The sequence below is a fragment of the Podarcis melisellensis genome (assembly GCF_964234715.1).
Source record: "Podarcis melisellensis genome assembly, chromosome: 11".
Lineage (NCBI taxonomy): Eukaryota > Metazoa > Chordata > Lepidosauria > Squamata > Lacertidae > Podarcis > Podarcis melisellensis.
The window spans coordinates 11,751,667-11,766,631 of NC_138543.1; the positions used below are offsets into that span (position 1 = coordinate 11,751,667).

Here is a 14,965-nt window from a genome sequence, read left to right on the forward strand (position 1 = left end):
CTGCCCTGGAGGCCAGGATTATACAGAGGGTCCTTGGAAAGTTTGAAATGGGGTTCTTCCTGAGTGAGAAACAATGAAAAAATTGAGGGGGCCCTACAAGTGATATGCAGAAGCCACAGAATAATAATGGCTTTTATTAGGACCAACCTAAATGTGAAAATCTATGTAAGATTTCCGTATCTGTTCATCAGGCTGGAAGTTGATCAAAACTTGGGAGGAAGATGGAAGAAACACTGACCGTGTTGTCACCCAAATTCTACAATGTGAAGATGGAGGAAGGGAGATATGCAGGCGTAATTTATTACAGTGGTACCTTGGGTTAAGTACTTAATTCGTTCCAGAGGTCTGTTCTTAACCTGAAACTGTTCTTAACCTGAAGCACCACTTTAGCTAATGGGGCCTCCCGCTGCTGCCGCGCCGCAGAAACAATTTTTGTTCTCATCCTGAAGCAAAGTTCTTAACCCAAGGTACTATTTCTGGGTTAGCAGAGTCTGTAACCTGGAGCATATGTAACCTGAGGTACCACTGTATCTACATTAGGTGCCTAAGGGATTTCAGGATGTCTTGTGAGATGCTGGGGAGCTCAAAATGGCGGCCTTTTCCTTTTTTTGAAAATGTAACGTTGAGCAGACAGAAACAATTGGCACGATGGGGTGGTGCTGTGGCCCCACTCTCCCAACAGCAATTTTGGGGCCGCTAACCAGGGTGGGAAAACAGCAAGGGCAGGGCTGTGTGGGTGCACAGCTGGCCGGCGATTGATGTATTGGCTCAGGACCAGTATGAGGGGCAGACCATGATGGCGGTGTATCGCAGGTGAAGCTGCCATCGTTCAACTTCCTCCAGCATGTGCTGGTAGCAGAGGGACTCAGACACAGCGGCCGTTTCACCAGCGATATACCGTTGAGCGAGGCCGCCATCCCACTCTGCCCTCACACCGAAGCAGAGGGAGAAACAAGTTGCAAGGCACCAATACAGCTTATTCCTCAATTTGCTTCTTTAAACTGTTCGGCTGAGGAGCGCATGGTTGCCCTTGCCCCAGCCAAGCTGTCCCAACTCACCGCCAGCTCGTGTGAGCCAGCAGCGGGGTGGGAGCTCAGAGTGTAGCCATTCAGCAGCTGAGGGAGCCCCGATACTTCTCCAGCTCACTTCCAAGCCAGAGAAGCACGGGGCTCCCTCACTTGGGGGGCAGGAGGCTTCGTGCTCCCCAGCTGAGTGGCCCTAATCCTTCTCCTGCTCAGCTGGGGAGCGGGAGGGTGCTCCCTCACTGGCGCAGAGAAGCTGCTGCCTTAGAGATTTCCCCGATGCCTTGCAGCACTGTGGTAGGAAGCAGGGTTTTGAACACTGTGATGTAGTAGTAGTAGTAGTAGCAGCACTACTACTGCTACTACTACTACTACTAATAATAATAATAATTTATTATTTATACCCCGCCCATCTGGCTGGGTTTCCCCAGCCACTCTGGATGGTTCCCAACAGAATATTAGGTAAAGGTAAAGGGACCCTTGACCATTAGGTCCAGTTGTGGCCGACTCTAGGGTTCTGGCGCTCATCTCGCTTTATTGGCTGAGGCCAGAGCAATGCACAGAAACACCATTTACCTTCCCGCCGGAGCAGTACCTATTTATCTGCTTGCACTTTGACGTGCTTTCGAACTGCTAGGTTGGCAGGAGCAGGGACCGAGCAACGGGAGCTCACCCCATCGCGGGGATTCAAACTGCTGGCCTTCTGATCGGCAAGTCCTAGGCTCTGTGGTTTAACCCACAGCGCCACCCGCGTCCAACAGAATATTAAGAACACGATAAAACATCAAACATTAAAAACTTCCCTAAACAGGGCTGCCTTCAGATGTCTTCTAAAAATCAGATAATTGTTTATTTCCTTGACATCTGATGGGAGGGTGTTCCACTGGGCGGGTGCCACTATTGAGAAGGCCCTCTGCCTGGTTCCCTGTAACCTCACTTCTCTCAGTGAGGGAACCGCCAGAAGGCCCTTGGCGCTGGACCTCAGTGTCCGGGCTGAATGATGGGGGTGGAGACACTCTTTCAGGTATACTAGTATCGACAGATTGCGAAGTTTGCCAGGCAATACATCGCAATGTTGAAAACTTGACATTGACCAGCCCTACTACACAGGTGGGAGCTCAGGATTTGACTTGGCCTGTGTGGTTGACCAATTGACCTCCCCCCACAACCAACCATTCTATATGTGGCAGTGACGCTGTTGCTGAGGGGCAGGGAAGCAGCAGTCCACTGTGCCAACTGAAAGGAATTACTTGAGTCAATCCAAAAAATAATGGTTCCTTGTGAGGCACAGAGAAACGTAGGAAAACAACGATTGGCAACTAACAATGAGGTAGTTGTTCTTCAAGGTCTCCTCATTAAATGCCAAGGAGCAACCAAAAAATTGTTGTTTACTGTACGATGCCAGACTTCCAACTCTTGCTAGAAAGTTCTGAGTATGTCTTCCACCTCCATTATTTCACTGAGTTGCTGTGCCAATTCTGTAGATATCAACACTATTTTGCATTGGCTATACCAGGGTTTTCCGAACATGGGTCTCCAGTTGTTGTTTTTGGCCTACAATTCCCATCATCCCTGACCATTGATCCTACTAGCTAGGGATGATGGGAGTTGTAGTCCCAAAACAGCGAGAGACCCAAGTTTGGGAAACCCTGGGCTATACTGTATGATGACATTAAACAAGCCTTTAATCTACTGCTATGGAGGATTTTGTATCAGCAAAGTACAGAACTACTACTCATTTATTTTGTGAATCACTATCCTTACCGTAAGCTATGCTCTTACCTTTGTGTTCCCAGGTAATCCGGGGCACTGGGCCAAACGTTGCTGCCATTCCAAGAAATAAACTCACAGCCCCGTATAGAACAAGAGCCATGTTAAATGTCCTTAGTCTATGACTGCAGATGGGCAACCACAGCAGCAAAAGTTCATTTGGCAGAAGAAATGCCTTTGGAGTTCAGAGGGTCTGCGAAGATATGGGCATCTTCATACTAAACGCACGAGCCGTCGGTTCCTTGCGAGGGTGTTTCCGAATGCCTGCTATCTGACAGATCACTTCCCCCAAGAGGCATGCATTTGCCACAGCAGAGAACGGAAAAGATTTCTAGAAGGAGCCTCAGCAAAACCTCTACTTCTTAAGCACATGCTTCTGATCCGTTGGGTTGGTGTATAAAGCTGCAGAAATAAAAGGCAGAAGGAAGGAAGTTGTCAGATTTTCACAGTAGCTAATGATTTCCAAGCTACACTCTTTCCTTTGTTAAGAAACATCCCCACAGCAAAGACTCTGGTTTTATAAAAGGAAACAGTGGCTCATTTTCAGAAATAGCCACGGGAAGCTATTAACAACCATAATTTTCCATGAGCTCTCATGATTTATATCTGTCATATCAATACTTGTAGACAAGCGTTTTGGGGATATGGAAGGGAGATGTTGCATCTTAAATATTTTAACAAAAGATGAAAATGAAACTATATATTGCCATGCAGAGGTTTCAGATGCAGGCAGCTCGGGACATTTCTGTGCAACCCATGGGCTTTCTGTAGGAGTTGTATGAATCCCAGGCTTTTGCTTCAAAACTGTGAAGCGTTCAGAGTCTTAGATTCCCAATTCCAGATACCATCTGGGGGGGAATCTTGAAGATCATGAAGTGAGCTTTGTGGCTAAGTGAGAATTTGAACTGTGCGGAAATGACTGGCAGAATCCGAGACCAGGGAGAAGAGTTGGTAGAAGAAGATTGGAAGAAATTTAAAAATTATTTACAGAAACATTGTAAAACTAAAAAATGTTAGAAGGATGCTGGAATGAAGTTATGTGGTTTTAGCAGTAATGTTATAGAATTAAGTGAAATTGGATTAAGAATAGGCGAGAATGTAAAGATTTAATATATTAAGATAAATTATTAAGATAAAAGCAAAAATGGAAAGGGTTTGCTGAAACAATTATTGAATTAGAATACAAAAAGGGAGGTGTGAGGAGGTCAGTGAAATAAGCAAATGAAAGAAAGGATATGGAATGACTGATTTGTTTTTAATTATTTTTATTTTTCTGTATTTTGTATTTTTGTTCCTTTTTTCTCTCTTTTTTTCTTTTTCTTTTTACATTTTTGTAACTTCTTTGAAATCTTAATAAATATTATTATTAAAAAAAAGAGAATTTGAACTGTGGCTCCCATCTCTTCTAAAAAGAAAGGCAACTCTGAAAATTAATTGCCAAATGCACTATAATCTACTGAATTCAATTTTTTTGGTATATTTCACCGAATTAGCAAATTCAGTATATGACTCTAGACAGCGCTATGCATTTAGCTGAATGTTTTGCCCACCCGTTCTCTGCAGATAATGGTACAGAACAGGCTTGTGTTTGAATGCATGCAAAACTGTCCCTATTTTCTAATTATTTCAACCAAATGCCTTTCAGTGGAACTCTAGGCATGAGACCAACAGGAGGTCAGCACAGGTGCATAAATATATAAGATGGCAGTTTTAATGACTCAGCTAGATTTATTGTGTCTGGGCAAATTATGTAACTTCTTTGTTCGAGCTATTCCAGTTCAATTTCTCATTTTCAGTCTACATAAAAGGTGAGCCAACGGAAGAATGTAACCATGGCAACTAATAAGCACCGAGGGATCCTGACATCAAGACAGATGCTTACCAATACCTTTCCTGGGCCTTGCATCTAATATATATAGGAGATTTACAGATTTACTATGGAGATCCCTCCACTGTGGTTCACTGGAGGTGAATACAGACCAGATGAACATGGGACAGTTTTGGATTCCCCCCCCCTTAAAAACCCTACCATTTTCTCTTCTGTGTTCTCTTCTTTTGTCATGACCTGTGGCAGTCTTCTATGCATGGACGTATACCTATTTTGGACTGCGCTTAGCTCTGTATTTGCAATTCTGAGCTTGTGAATCAAGGTTGACAAGTCATCACAGCTATCGAAAGCCACCCCTGGCTCTATCTAATATTCCACCAGGATAATCCTACTGAGTCCATCTGGGTGACCCATTTTAATAATACTTGATAACTACTTAAGCTTCGCTATTTGCTTAGTTCTCAATTTATGAATATTTAGAACTGTAATTCCCAGTCGTAACCACCGTACTTCCCATTATTTAGGGGACATTCTTCTGCTTAGTAACTGCCAACCCTCATTTCTTTAAAATTCTGGTCACTTGGAATTCTAGTAAACGGTTATTATCTTTTACACTCAAGTGTTTCTGAGCAAATATTAAGTTATTCAATGCACTATTTTCTAAAATAAGAGAATTGTTTGTGTGTGTGTGTGTTCCTTAAATAGTATATTGGAATAGCCATTTGCTGTGATTTGAAGCAAAAGACAAGTATTGCTTATTTTACACAGTGTATATTTTCATAGACTACAGTCCTACTTCTTTAGATGCCAGAGGTGGTGCGGGAACTGTGCCTGTATACTTCTAAGAAGTATAAAGTCAATTTATTTTAATGACTATTTCAACTAATTAGTTTGCACCTTTGTTCAGGAAATAAGTGGCGTACTGATGGGATAAGGCACTGCACAGAGGCCAATTTATCATACAGCAGCAACTCAGGAAACTTCATATACAGTCGTACCTTGGAAGTCAAACGGAATCCGTTCCGCAAGTCCGTTCAACTTCCAAAACGTCTGGAAACCAAAGTGCGGCTTCTGATTGGCTGCAGGAAGGTCCTGCAGCCAATCGGAAGCCCCATCAGATTTCCGGCTTCCAAAAATAGTTCGCAAATCAAAACAGTCACTTCCGAGTTTGCGGCGTTCGGGAGCCAAAACGTTTGAGAACTAAGCTGTTCAAAAACCAAGGTACGAATGTAATTTCCTCTTTCCAAATCATGACTAAAGGAGAGAAGTTGCTCCTACCTTCGCCTGCAGAGACATGAAACAGTTGAATCTAGCTAAATGAAGGGCAAACAAACAAGCAAACCCAATGGCTAACCCTTCAACAATAATCTTTTTGTTTAGCTCAGTATGTTTTCCTGTGAAGGCATTTCCCCAACTTACTTTGATTTCTGTTTTCTCTCTAGAGTCTATACTTGGGATTGATATCCGAGGATGGGAGGGTGACGAGGGACACCTAGAGTTAATACTACCTTCCAACCCACCCTGGAAGCAACCCCCCTGGAATTATTTTGTTGTCTCTGTTGACTTCATAAGTATGAGTTTGGGTGGTATTTAGGGGTTGACTGTATGAGGTGGGCTGGATAACTTTTTCAGCCAAAGGGCTGCAACTCCACTTCTGGTGGCAGAGTGGCAGTTTCCCAGAGAGAACAATTGACCCAGCTCTGGTTTAGGCTGCAAAGCAGCACCAGCAAATGAGAAGGAAAAGTGCTGAGAAACGAGAGGCCTTCGTTGGCTCTCAGCACATTTCCGAGCACAATTCAAAGTGTTGGTGCTTAAAGCCCTAAACAGCCTCAGCCCAGTATACCTGAAGGAGTATCTCCACCCTCATCTTTCAGCCTGGACACTGAGGTCCAGCTCTGAGGGCCTTCTGGCAGTTCCCTCCCTGCGAGAAGTGAGGTTACAGGGAACCAGGCAGAGGGCCTTCTTGGTGGTGGCGCCCTCCCTGTGGAACGCCCTCCCACTAGATGTCAAGGAAAGGCAGTCCAGTTTAGGGAAGTTTTTAATGTTTGATGTTTTATCATGTTTTTAATATTCTGTTGGAAACCACCCAGAGTGGCTGGGGAAACCCAGCCAGATGGGTGGGGTATAAATAATAAAATTGTTGTTGTTGTTGCTGCTGCTGCTGTTAAGATGCATGTTGTGTATTGGGAGGACAAAATACATGCACAGGTAGACTGAAAGTGCTCATCCTTGATGCTGTTTCCATTTCTGCCCCAGACCAAGGGAGATAAACTTATTTCTTTTCCTCGCCCAAACTCTTTCTGAGGAAAGGACTGGTGGCCTCGAACCCTCAAGTTGTGGTTTTATAGGTGGCATCAGCATCAATGAGGAAGATCTTTGCAATGGGTATAATGAGCACTTCATGCAGACAGGAATGGCTGTTGCCATCAACAAGGAGATAGGAGGAGATTGTGGACAGATGTCTAGTCTAGTGCCCTAATCTGTGAAATCACTCCATTCTGGTGGGAACTGATAGAACTACACAATTAAACAAAAGATTACATGTGTGAAGTTGGACACACAGACTTGCAGTGAACATGAGCAAAGAAACCAAAAAGAATGAGCATTACTCAAAGTTCTATTTGCAACAAGCAGAGACATTTAGACGATCACTTAGAAAGACACCCAACAGAAGGATAATTTTATGACAGGAATTCTGTTACACTATATAATCACCTGCCTCACATAATTAGAAATCAGACAGATGGATGGGGACTGTGTATATTTCTCTCTCAAAAATATGCTTATATTTATTCTTTCACACTGGTTCAATGGCAGCACTAATAATCTTTGTGCCGAGAGAAATTAGTATGTGTCACCAGAACATACAGCTGGTGCAGCCAGCAGAACTATGCTAAAAAATGATATAACAGCTTCCAAAGTTGGGGGGGGGGGAGAGACACAATCACACAAGCCAGGCCTTCTTATTTTTAAAGGCACTTGCTAAAGTCAATTTATGACATAATGTTATGTTTAAAAATACCTTCCTGTGGCTTGAACAAAATACTAATGGATGGCAGATATGCAATGGCCACCATTAGGGAAACTTACATTGGTTTAATGCAGGAGTAGCTCAAGAGCTCAACTGAAAGAATGCAAGAGAAGCCCATCTGTTTCAGGAATGGGGGTCCCTGTTATTGCACTCCAACTCCCACCAGCCCCGGCTACCATGGCCAGGGGTCAGAATGATGGGAGTTGTAGTTCAACAACATCTGGAGGGCTAAAGGTTCTCCATTCTTGGTCTGCCTATTCAAGGTTCCTGTTTTCTACAGAAGTCAAGAGGTCCACAAGCCAAGGTAGGGCTCTCCTCAGCAGCTGGAATTTCCAACTTCTGAACTGGAGTTCCAGTTAGCCATCGTAGCTACTTAGTCACTGGTAGACTTATCCTCCGTGAGTTGGTCTAATATTCCTTTACAGCCATCTAAGTCAATGGCTGTCACCACTGTGGTGGTGAACTCCCTAAGCCAGGCATGTCCAACCAGTAGATCGCGATCTACTGGTAGATCCCCGGCTGATCCTGGTTGATCGTGGGACTCTTATCGATCAAGGGATTAAATAAAGTTTACTGAAAGTTAGCAAATAAAAGCTGAAGAACTCTGGGCAATCCTACCCCCAAAAAGCTCAATAACTCGGGGCAATCCACCCACCCTACGCACACTCCTCCTCCTTCCAATGAGGAGATCACTGCCAGTTTTTTAATACTGTGAGTAGATCGCAGTCTCTTGGGAGTTGGATGTGCCTGCCCTAAGAAGAAGAAGAGTTTGGATTTGATATCCCGCTTTATCACTACCCGAAGAAGTCTCAAAGCGGCTGCCATTCTCCTTTCCCTTCCTCCCCCACAACAAACACTCTGTGAGGTGAGTGGGGCTGAGAGACTTCAGAGAAGTGTGACTAGCCCAAGGTCACCCAGCAGCTGCATGGGGAGGAGCGGAGACGCAAACCCAGTTCACCAGATTACGAGACTACCGTTCTTAACCACTGCACCACACTGGCTCTCCATTAATGCTTTGGGTGGAAGTAGTTGTTTTGTTCTGTGCATACTGAATCTATCACCAATCAATCTCATTGGATGAACTCTGCCTCAGCTATTATGGGAAAGCAATGAAAAAATGCCCACTTTCTCAATGCCAAACCCCTTTCATCCTTAGCTCTATCACACATGCTATACAGCTTACAACTGAGATCTTTACACCACCAAAAGAGTACGCAAGCCTCGCCATTCTGCACTGGTAGTCGATTCTACCCAATCCCTGGGAGAAGCAGCAGCAGATATTGGCTTTTCTACATGTTAGCATTCTGCGTGCAAGGAATTTTCAAAACAGCGATGGGGTGGGAGTATTAAAAAACGCAACACTCCTCCTGCCTGCATTCTCAACTGGCTTTAGTCCTAGGAACCATGCAGGACCTATGCTTGGCCTGCAGGTGTGCTCTGGCTTCGAGAAACATGGCCGTGCACGATTTGTGGCTAGCCAATCAACAAACAGAACCCGATTCCAACAGATTTTCCCTTTTGCCTGTAAAGAATACTGCATATCTGCAGCATAAGTAAACAATACGATTTAAGCATTCAATCCGACAGTTGGCTGCTGCTTAATAAAATCCACCGACAAACCATTTCTCTGCCAAGAGCTCATTTAATGTGCCCCTTGGGGATGCGGAAGTACCATTTTTCAGGTATGTGCACCAAGCCCTACTGATGCGATCTGGGGCAGAGAGCCAAGAATATGCGCTTCACATCCAGTTCCACTTGGCTGCTAAGGAAAGGGTCTTTTGCCTGCTACAAGTTATGCGAATACAGATAATAAGAGAACCTGGAATGCTTCCATCATGCCTTAAATGCACGGTTATTTTACTGAAAGGGTCTTTTGTGAAAATGGGTGTGTCTCAATATGCATCCCATTTCCAGCGTTTGTTTCCAATAAAGTAGCAAAATTCACTTGCAAACAAAGCATGCTGAATTGGATGAGTATGAAACAAATGTAAATGAAGATTAAGGCTGTTAATTTAAAGCTGCTGTTTAGACACAAGCCCCATATAAAAATCTATCCACATAAGCATCATTCGAAATGCAGCAAATAGTTAAAAACTTCTTCTTTTTATTATTATTCATTTCATTTCTATATTTTTAAGGGGGGAAATCTCAAGGCCGTTTACAACCTACATTAAAACATGCATGTGTTTGTAAAAATGTTGCTGATTCATAACTGGTACAGCTACGCATCTCCATGTATTTTCAAGCACTTTCGGCCAAAATATTTTATATACCACCTTTCAAGTCCAGTTCTCAGGGAAACTTACAGATATAAAACAGTATCACATGTACAAACAAGCTATAACAGAATTTGCCAATAGCAGTCGGAGCTGTAACAGAACCTAATTTATCAACCACTTAGAGCCTGTGTGAACTGTTAGAATTCCTGCTCCATAACTGCAGTCATGGGATTGTTGTCTATCACATGACGATATATGTTTTGACTCCACAAAGAGGGAAGTGACAGAGACAGGATGTTTGTGTTACTGTGTTCCGTGAAGCGGGACTATTGTCCTTTGTTCTTTCTTTCTTTGCTGTCAGATGCTAGAGAGAGAGGGAGCCATGTTGCAGTGCTCCATGTGTGTTTATATGTAAATAAAGTAGATTAGCCAAAATGCTGAGTTGCTGAGGTCTGTTACACAGCTACGCAAACTCTGCGGATCCCTAAGTGTGCCGGTGTCGGTTGGCATTGGTCACTGTGATGTTTGAGCAGAAGAAAGCTTTTGAAGCTCCCAAACAATCAACCAGGAGGGCATGTGTCTCTACCAGGGTCCTACTCGAGTATAAATTGAGCTCCTGACATGAACATCATTTTAATCTGGTGGTTTAGAAGTTATCAGATTATGTGCCAGTTCATATGGATTTATATGGAATGGACTTCAAACAGCGCACCAGTACAGAGAAGCCACCACTACTGGTAACCAACTATCTTACTTTTGAAGGCTTCTAAAGAAGACTCTTGAGGGCTCACTCGAAGGACAGATCCTGAAGCTGAGGCTCCAATACTTTGGCCACCTCATGAGAAGAGAAGACTCCCTGGAAAAGACCCTGATGTTGGGAAAGATGGAGGGCACAAGGAGAAGGGGAACAACAGAGGATGAGATGGTTGGACAGTGTTCTCAAAGCTACCAGCATGAGTTTGCCCAAACTGCGGGAGGCAGTGGAAGACAGGAGTGCCTGGTGTGCTCTGGTCCATGGGGTCACGAAGAGTCGGACACAACTAAACAACAACAACAAAGAAGACTCTAACAGCCAGATAGAAGAGTTTGGATGAAGAAGAGTTTGGATTTGATATCCCGCCTTTCACTCCCTTTAAGGAGTCTCAAACGGCTAACATTCTCCTTTCCCTTCCTCCCCCACAACAAACACTCTGTGAGGTGAGTGGGGCTGAGAGACTTCAGAGAAGTGTGACTAGCCCAAGGTCACCCAGCAACTGCATGTGGAGGAGCGGAGACGCAAATCCAGTTCCCCAGATTACGAGACTACCGCTCTTAACCACTACACCACACTGGCTCTCCAGATAGAACCTATCCTCCAGATAGGTTTTCATATGAGAGCATTTGGTCTTTCTGATACACTTTTTAGGGATTTATAGATCAAAATCAGTGAGTTTCAACATTAGCCATACCGGGGTAAAGGCGTCTTCTTCTATTTGTCCCTGTGTCAGTTTCAGTTTATTGGTTAATTTTTCTAGTAAGGCTGTTTCCCATACTATTTGGTACCATTGGTCCATGCTTACTCCTGACAGATCTCTCCAGTGTCTGGTTATGGTTGAAGACCACCCTTTTATAAAAAAAGATCTTGTTTGATGTTGTGGGCCACCATCCGTTCTTGAGTTGATGCTCCATTGCTACACAGACATGCTACACAGACATTGTTATGCAGACATGACTGATTGAACACGTAACCAAAAAGGTGTGGGCAAGTGAGGAGGTGGCAGAAAAGTGAAGAAGTAGCCACAGGTAATGAGAAAGAATGTGTATGCATGGAGGTGATGTGCCTAGCATCCAAAAGAACCTGGAGGTGGTTCTAGGCCAGCCTTCACCACCCTGGTACCCTCTAAATATTTTGGACTGCAACTCCCATCAGCCCAGCCAGCATGGTCAATGGTTAGAGATGTTAGGAGTGGCCTGGAGGGCAAGTGACTGGTGAAGGCTGCCCAATATATGAACAATGCAAAAGTATTGTTTAGCTGCAAGGAGATGCAGATGTAGACTCTGAAAATGGCACTACAACCATTTCATGCTACTTCAAAACCATCCAACTATCTTTTTCTATCAATCCAAGGGAAATAGCAGTGGACAACTGTTGCAATTAGCCGGTAGTAATTTAGAGGCAGTGGCAGACAACTGCCACTGTGGATTCGATATTTGCTAAACAAGACCACTGGCCTTTAGCCATTCACAAAAACAAAGCCTTAGCCTTCCTAAGAGTTAACGGAGTGTTTCAACAATCATTCCTTAAGCAGCAGGGTTCAACATGCTGTGAGGGCAATGGGAAGCAGCTAGATAAAAGACAGAGAAAACAACATGCTCTCATACCTATTTACAGAGTGCAAAGTCCTGCAACAAGGGCCTCAGAGTTCTTGGGGAGATGCCTGTCAAGATGGGTTAAGAGGTCTCAAGTTAAGCATCTCAGCCTGACAGACATTAGTTGCCGAGAAATATTCTTTAAGTCATTCATTACTGTGCAAGTACTACAGCCTTTCCAGACAAGTGACTATGCAGGCTATTTTATCGAATGAAACTCCAGCTCTATAATTGTTTAATTATATGGTTGTCAAAGCCACAAATAGCTTGTTTGAGGAGTACAAAGTTCAATACACACAGACAGAGAAGTTTTCATGATGTTTAGCTGAACGGCTTCCGTTGGCAGAAAGAGAAGCAGTATTTTTCATCTGTCACATGAAATTACTGTTCATTTTCTGAGGAAACTTCACCTACCCCTCCTTTATCTGGTTCATTCCAGACATTCACATTGTACTAGTTCGCTTTCCTGCAACTTTAAAGACACTGATTCCCAGAAGTAAAAAACAAAACAAGAATGTGTTGTTGTTTTTAAAAAACACCACTTTTGCCATGCCACCACAGGTGAATTGAGGTACCTAAGAATATTTTGGTTTGTCAGACAACTGGCTGGTCAGGATTCACAAGTGGAACATGCCCTGATCTTGGAGTTGGGGGTCCTTAAGTGACCTACCTAAACAATTTATTTTTATTGCTGGGTTTAAAAAAAAACACAACTAAAAGTTGTAATAGAAAACGTCAAGGAAGGTAGGCTCTATTAGTTATAATATGCAATTGTATTAGAAGTAATATAAATTCTATTTGTATTAGAAATAATGTGCGACTTTAACATGAAAAGAAACAAGTTTTTCATTGCTAGAGAAAAAAGGTCAGAAATTAGCATCCATATAATGCCAATGACACTAGTTTACTGATCATTCTGAAAGAGAAAGGGGTTCCCCAATCCCATCCCCATTTTCCTCCCTTCCAAATCAGACTTTGTACTGTGGCAATAGATCGTCTTGTGCCCAATTTTTTCAACCCAACTGCACAAAAAGCCATTCCATGATAAACCGAAAATACAAGAACATAAAAAGATTTCTGCAGTGAAGAAAGATACCCAGTTTATCAGAAAATTCAACTAACCAGGCCATTCTACTTTGAAAATATGGTAGAGTCTACTGCTGTTTGTCTATTTATTTCATAAAAGCTATATATCAGTACCACTTCATTATAGAAGAAACCTCCAAGAGGTTCAGAAAAAAATGTCATCTTCTCTAACCAGTATTATATTATTGTTCGGTTGTTTTAATGTAAACTGATAAGCATTAGTTATGTAAAATGCAGGCAACCTTTATGATCTATGCAAATAATTTGTTATCTGTAGTTAAATTGTGAAAGTCATGTAAGAAGATTTCAGAAAAGAAAAGACAAGTCAGTTGACAATGTCAATGGCAGATCCTTTTCTGCACTATGGACTACTTGGATGGGGGAGGTATATAAAGCAGAATAATCCATAAAGTGCTTGTCCCATAAAATTAACATCTAAGAGCCCATTATTGTATCGCTACCACAGCAACATAAACATTTCTAACACAAAGATTTGCTTATTTTTAAAGAGAGAAGTAAAGGACTATTATGATTCTTGAAATAATAAAAAGGGTGTTTTGAGTCATACATTTCACAGCGCTATCTATGAGCCAATGAACACTTTTAAAGATATGCAAAGAAAAAACGGGGGGAAAGGGGAAATGTAGAACAGTAGAGCCACCAGGGGAAAAAATGAACAGAATAAGAAGCTGGCTAGAATCCACTCTGTAAATCAGTAAACTTAACAGCAAATTAAGCTGCAAGATTCACTGTGCTAAGGGTCAAGCTGTTGGAAGAATTTGGATCTAAGTTTCTTTCTACCGGGCAAAGATCACTAGCAGCTGAATTTGGGGTGGGGTAAAAGTGATGTAAGGGATGTGGGTGGCGCTGTGGGTTAAACCACAGAGCCTAGGGCTTGCCGATCAGAAGGTCAGCGGTTCGAATCCCCACAACGGGGTGAGCTCCCCTTGCTCAGTCCCCGCTCCTGCCAACCTAGCAGTTCAAAAGCACGTCAAAGTGCAAGTAGATAAATAGGTACCGCTCTGGCGGGAAGGTAAAAAGAATCCCCACTGAAAGCTCCTAAATATCAATTAAACATCAATTAACTTACTTTGACAGATCTGTGTGTAGTATTAACACACACAAAGGGGGGGAGGATGGAAGTGAAATTGAAAAAATGATATAATACAGTACCTGTCACCATTTGGATTTTTTTTTTCTGTTTTCCTTCCCAGGAATTAACTCTTTAAAGTATCTGATTTCTTTATGGCATAGTAAATGAGGTCCAGCAAGGTAGCCCAGAAATCTTCAGTTCTGTTAAAGAAAACAAAAAAATATTATTATTTAATAACTTTTATTAGTCACTTTTGTGCCACAGCAACTCAAAGCAAGTTACAATATTAAAAACAAACACGGACGTCCATTAAAACCAGCACTATAGAAACAACCTAAAATATAATTCTTTTTTGTTGTTGTTGAAAAACTAGGTTAAAACACCAACACACAAAAATTGTAGGTTATGAAAAGGGAAACAATCCCCCTGTCTCTCTCCCAAAAGAGGTAGTAACAGTAACAACAACAACAACAACATATTTATACCCTGTCCATCTGGTAATCATTGTAGAGCAACCTAAGAAGTTTCTGTGCCAATACTAGGCCTAAAAACCAATTGAATTTGATC

At 42.7% G+C, this 14,965-nt stretch overlaps 1 protein-coding gene across 3 annotated transcripts in view; it reads right to left on the reverse strand.

Annotated features, from left to right (window-relative positions):
• The window catches only part of SEMA4D (semaphorin 4D), a 112,158-nt gene that overhangs the window by 26,352 nt on the left and 70,841 nt on the right, over positions 1–14,965 (reverse strand). For 2 of the 3 annotated variants that reach the window (XM_081930504.1, XM_081930505.1), the window contains exons 3-4: positions 14,479–14,598; positions 2,805–3,194 (exon numbers count right to left, since the gene is read on the reverse strand). In XM_081930504.1, the coding sequence (XP_081786630.1) occupies positions 2,805–2,895 (91 nt within the window). In that variant the 5' untranslated portion in view covers positions 2,896–3,194; positions 14,479–14,598. Of the gene's footprint in view, positions 1–2,804; positions 3,195–12,231; positions 12,288–14,478; positions 14,599–14,965 lie in introns of all 3 variants that reach the window. The other variant, XM_081930506.1, reaches the window with a different exon arrangement.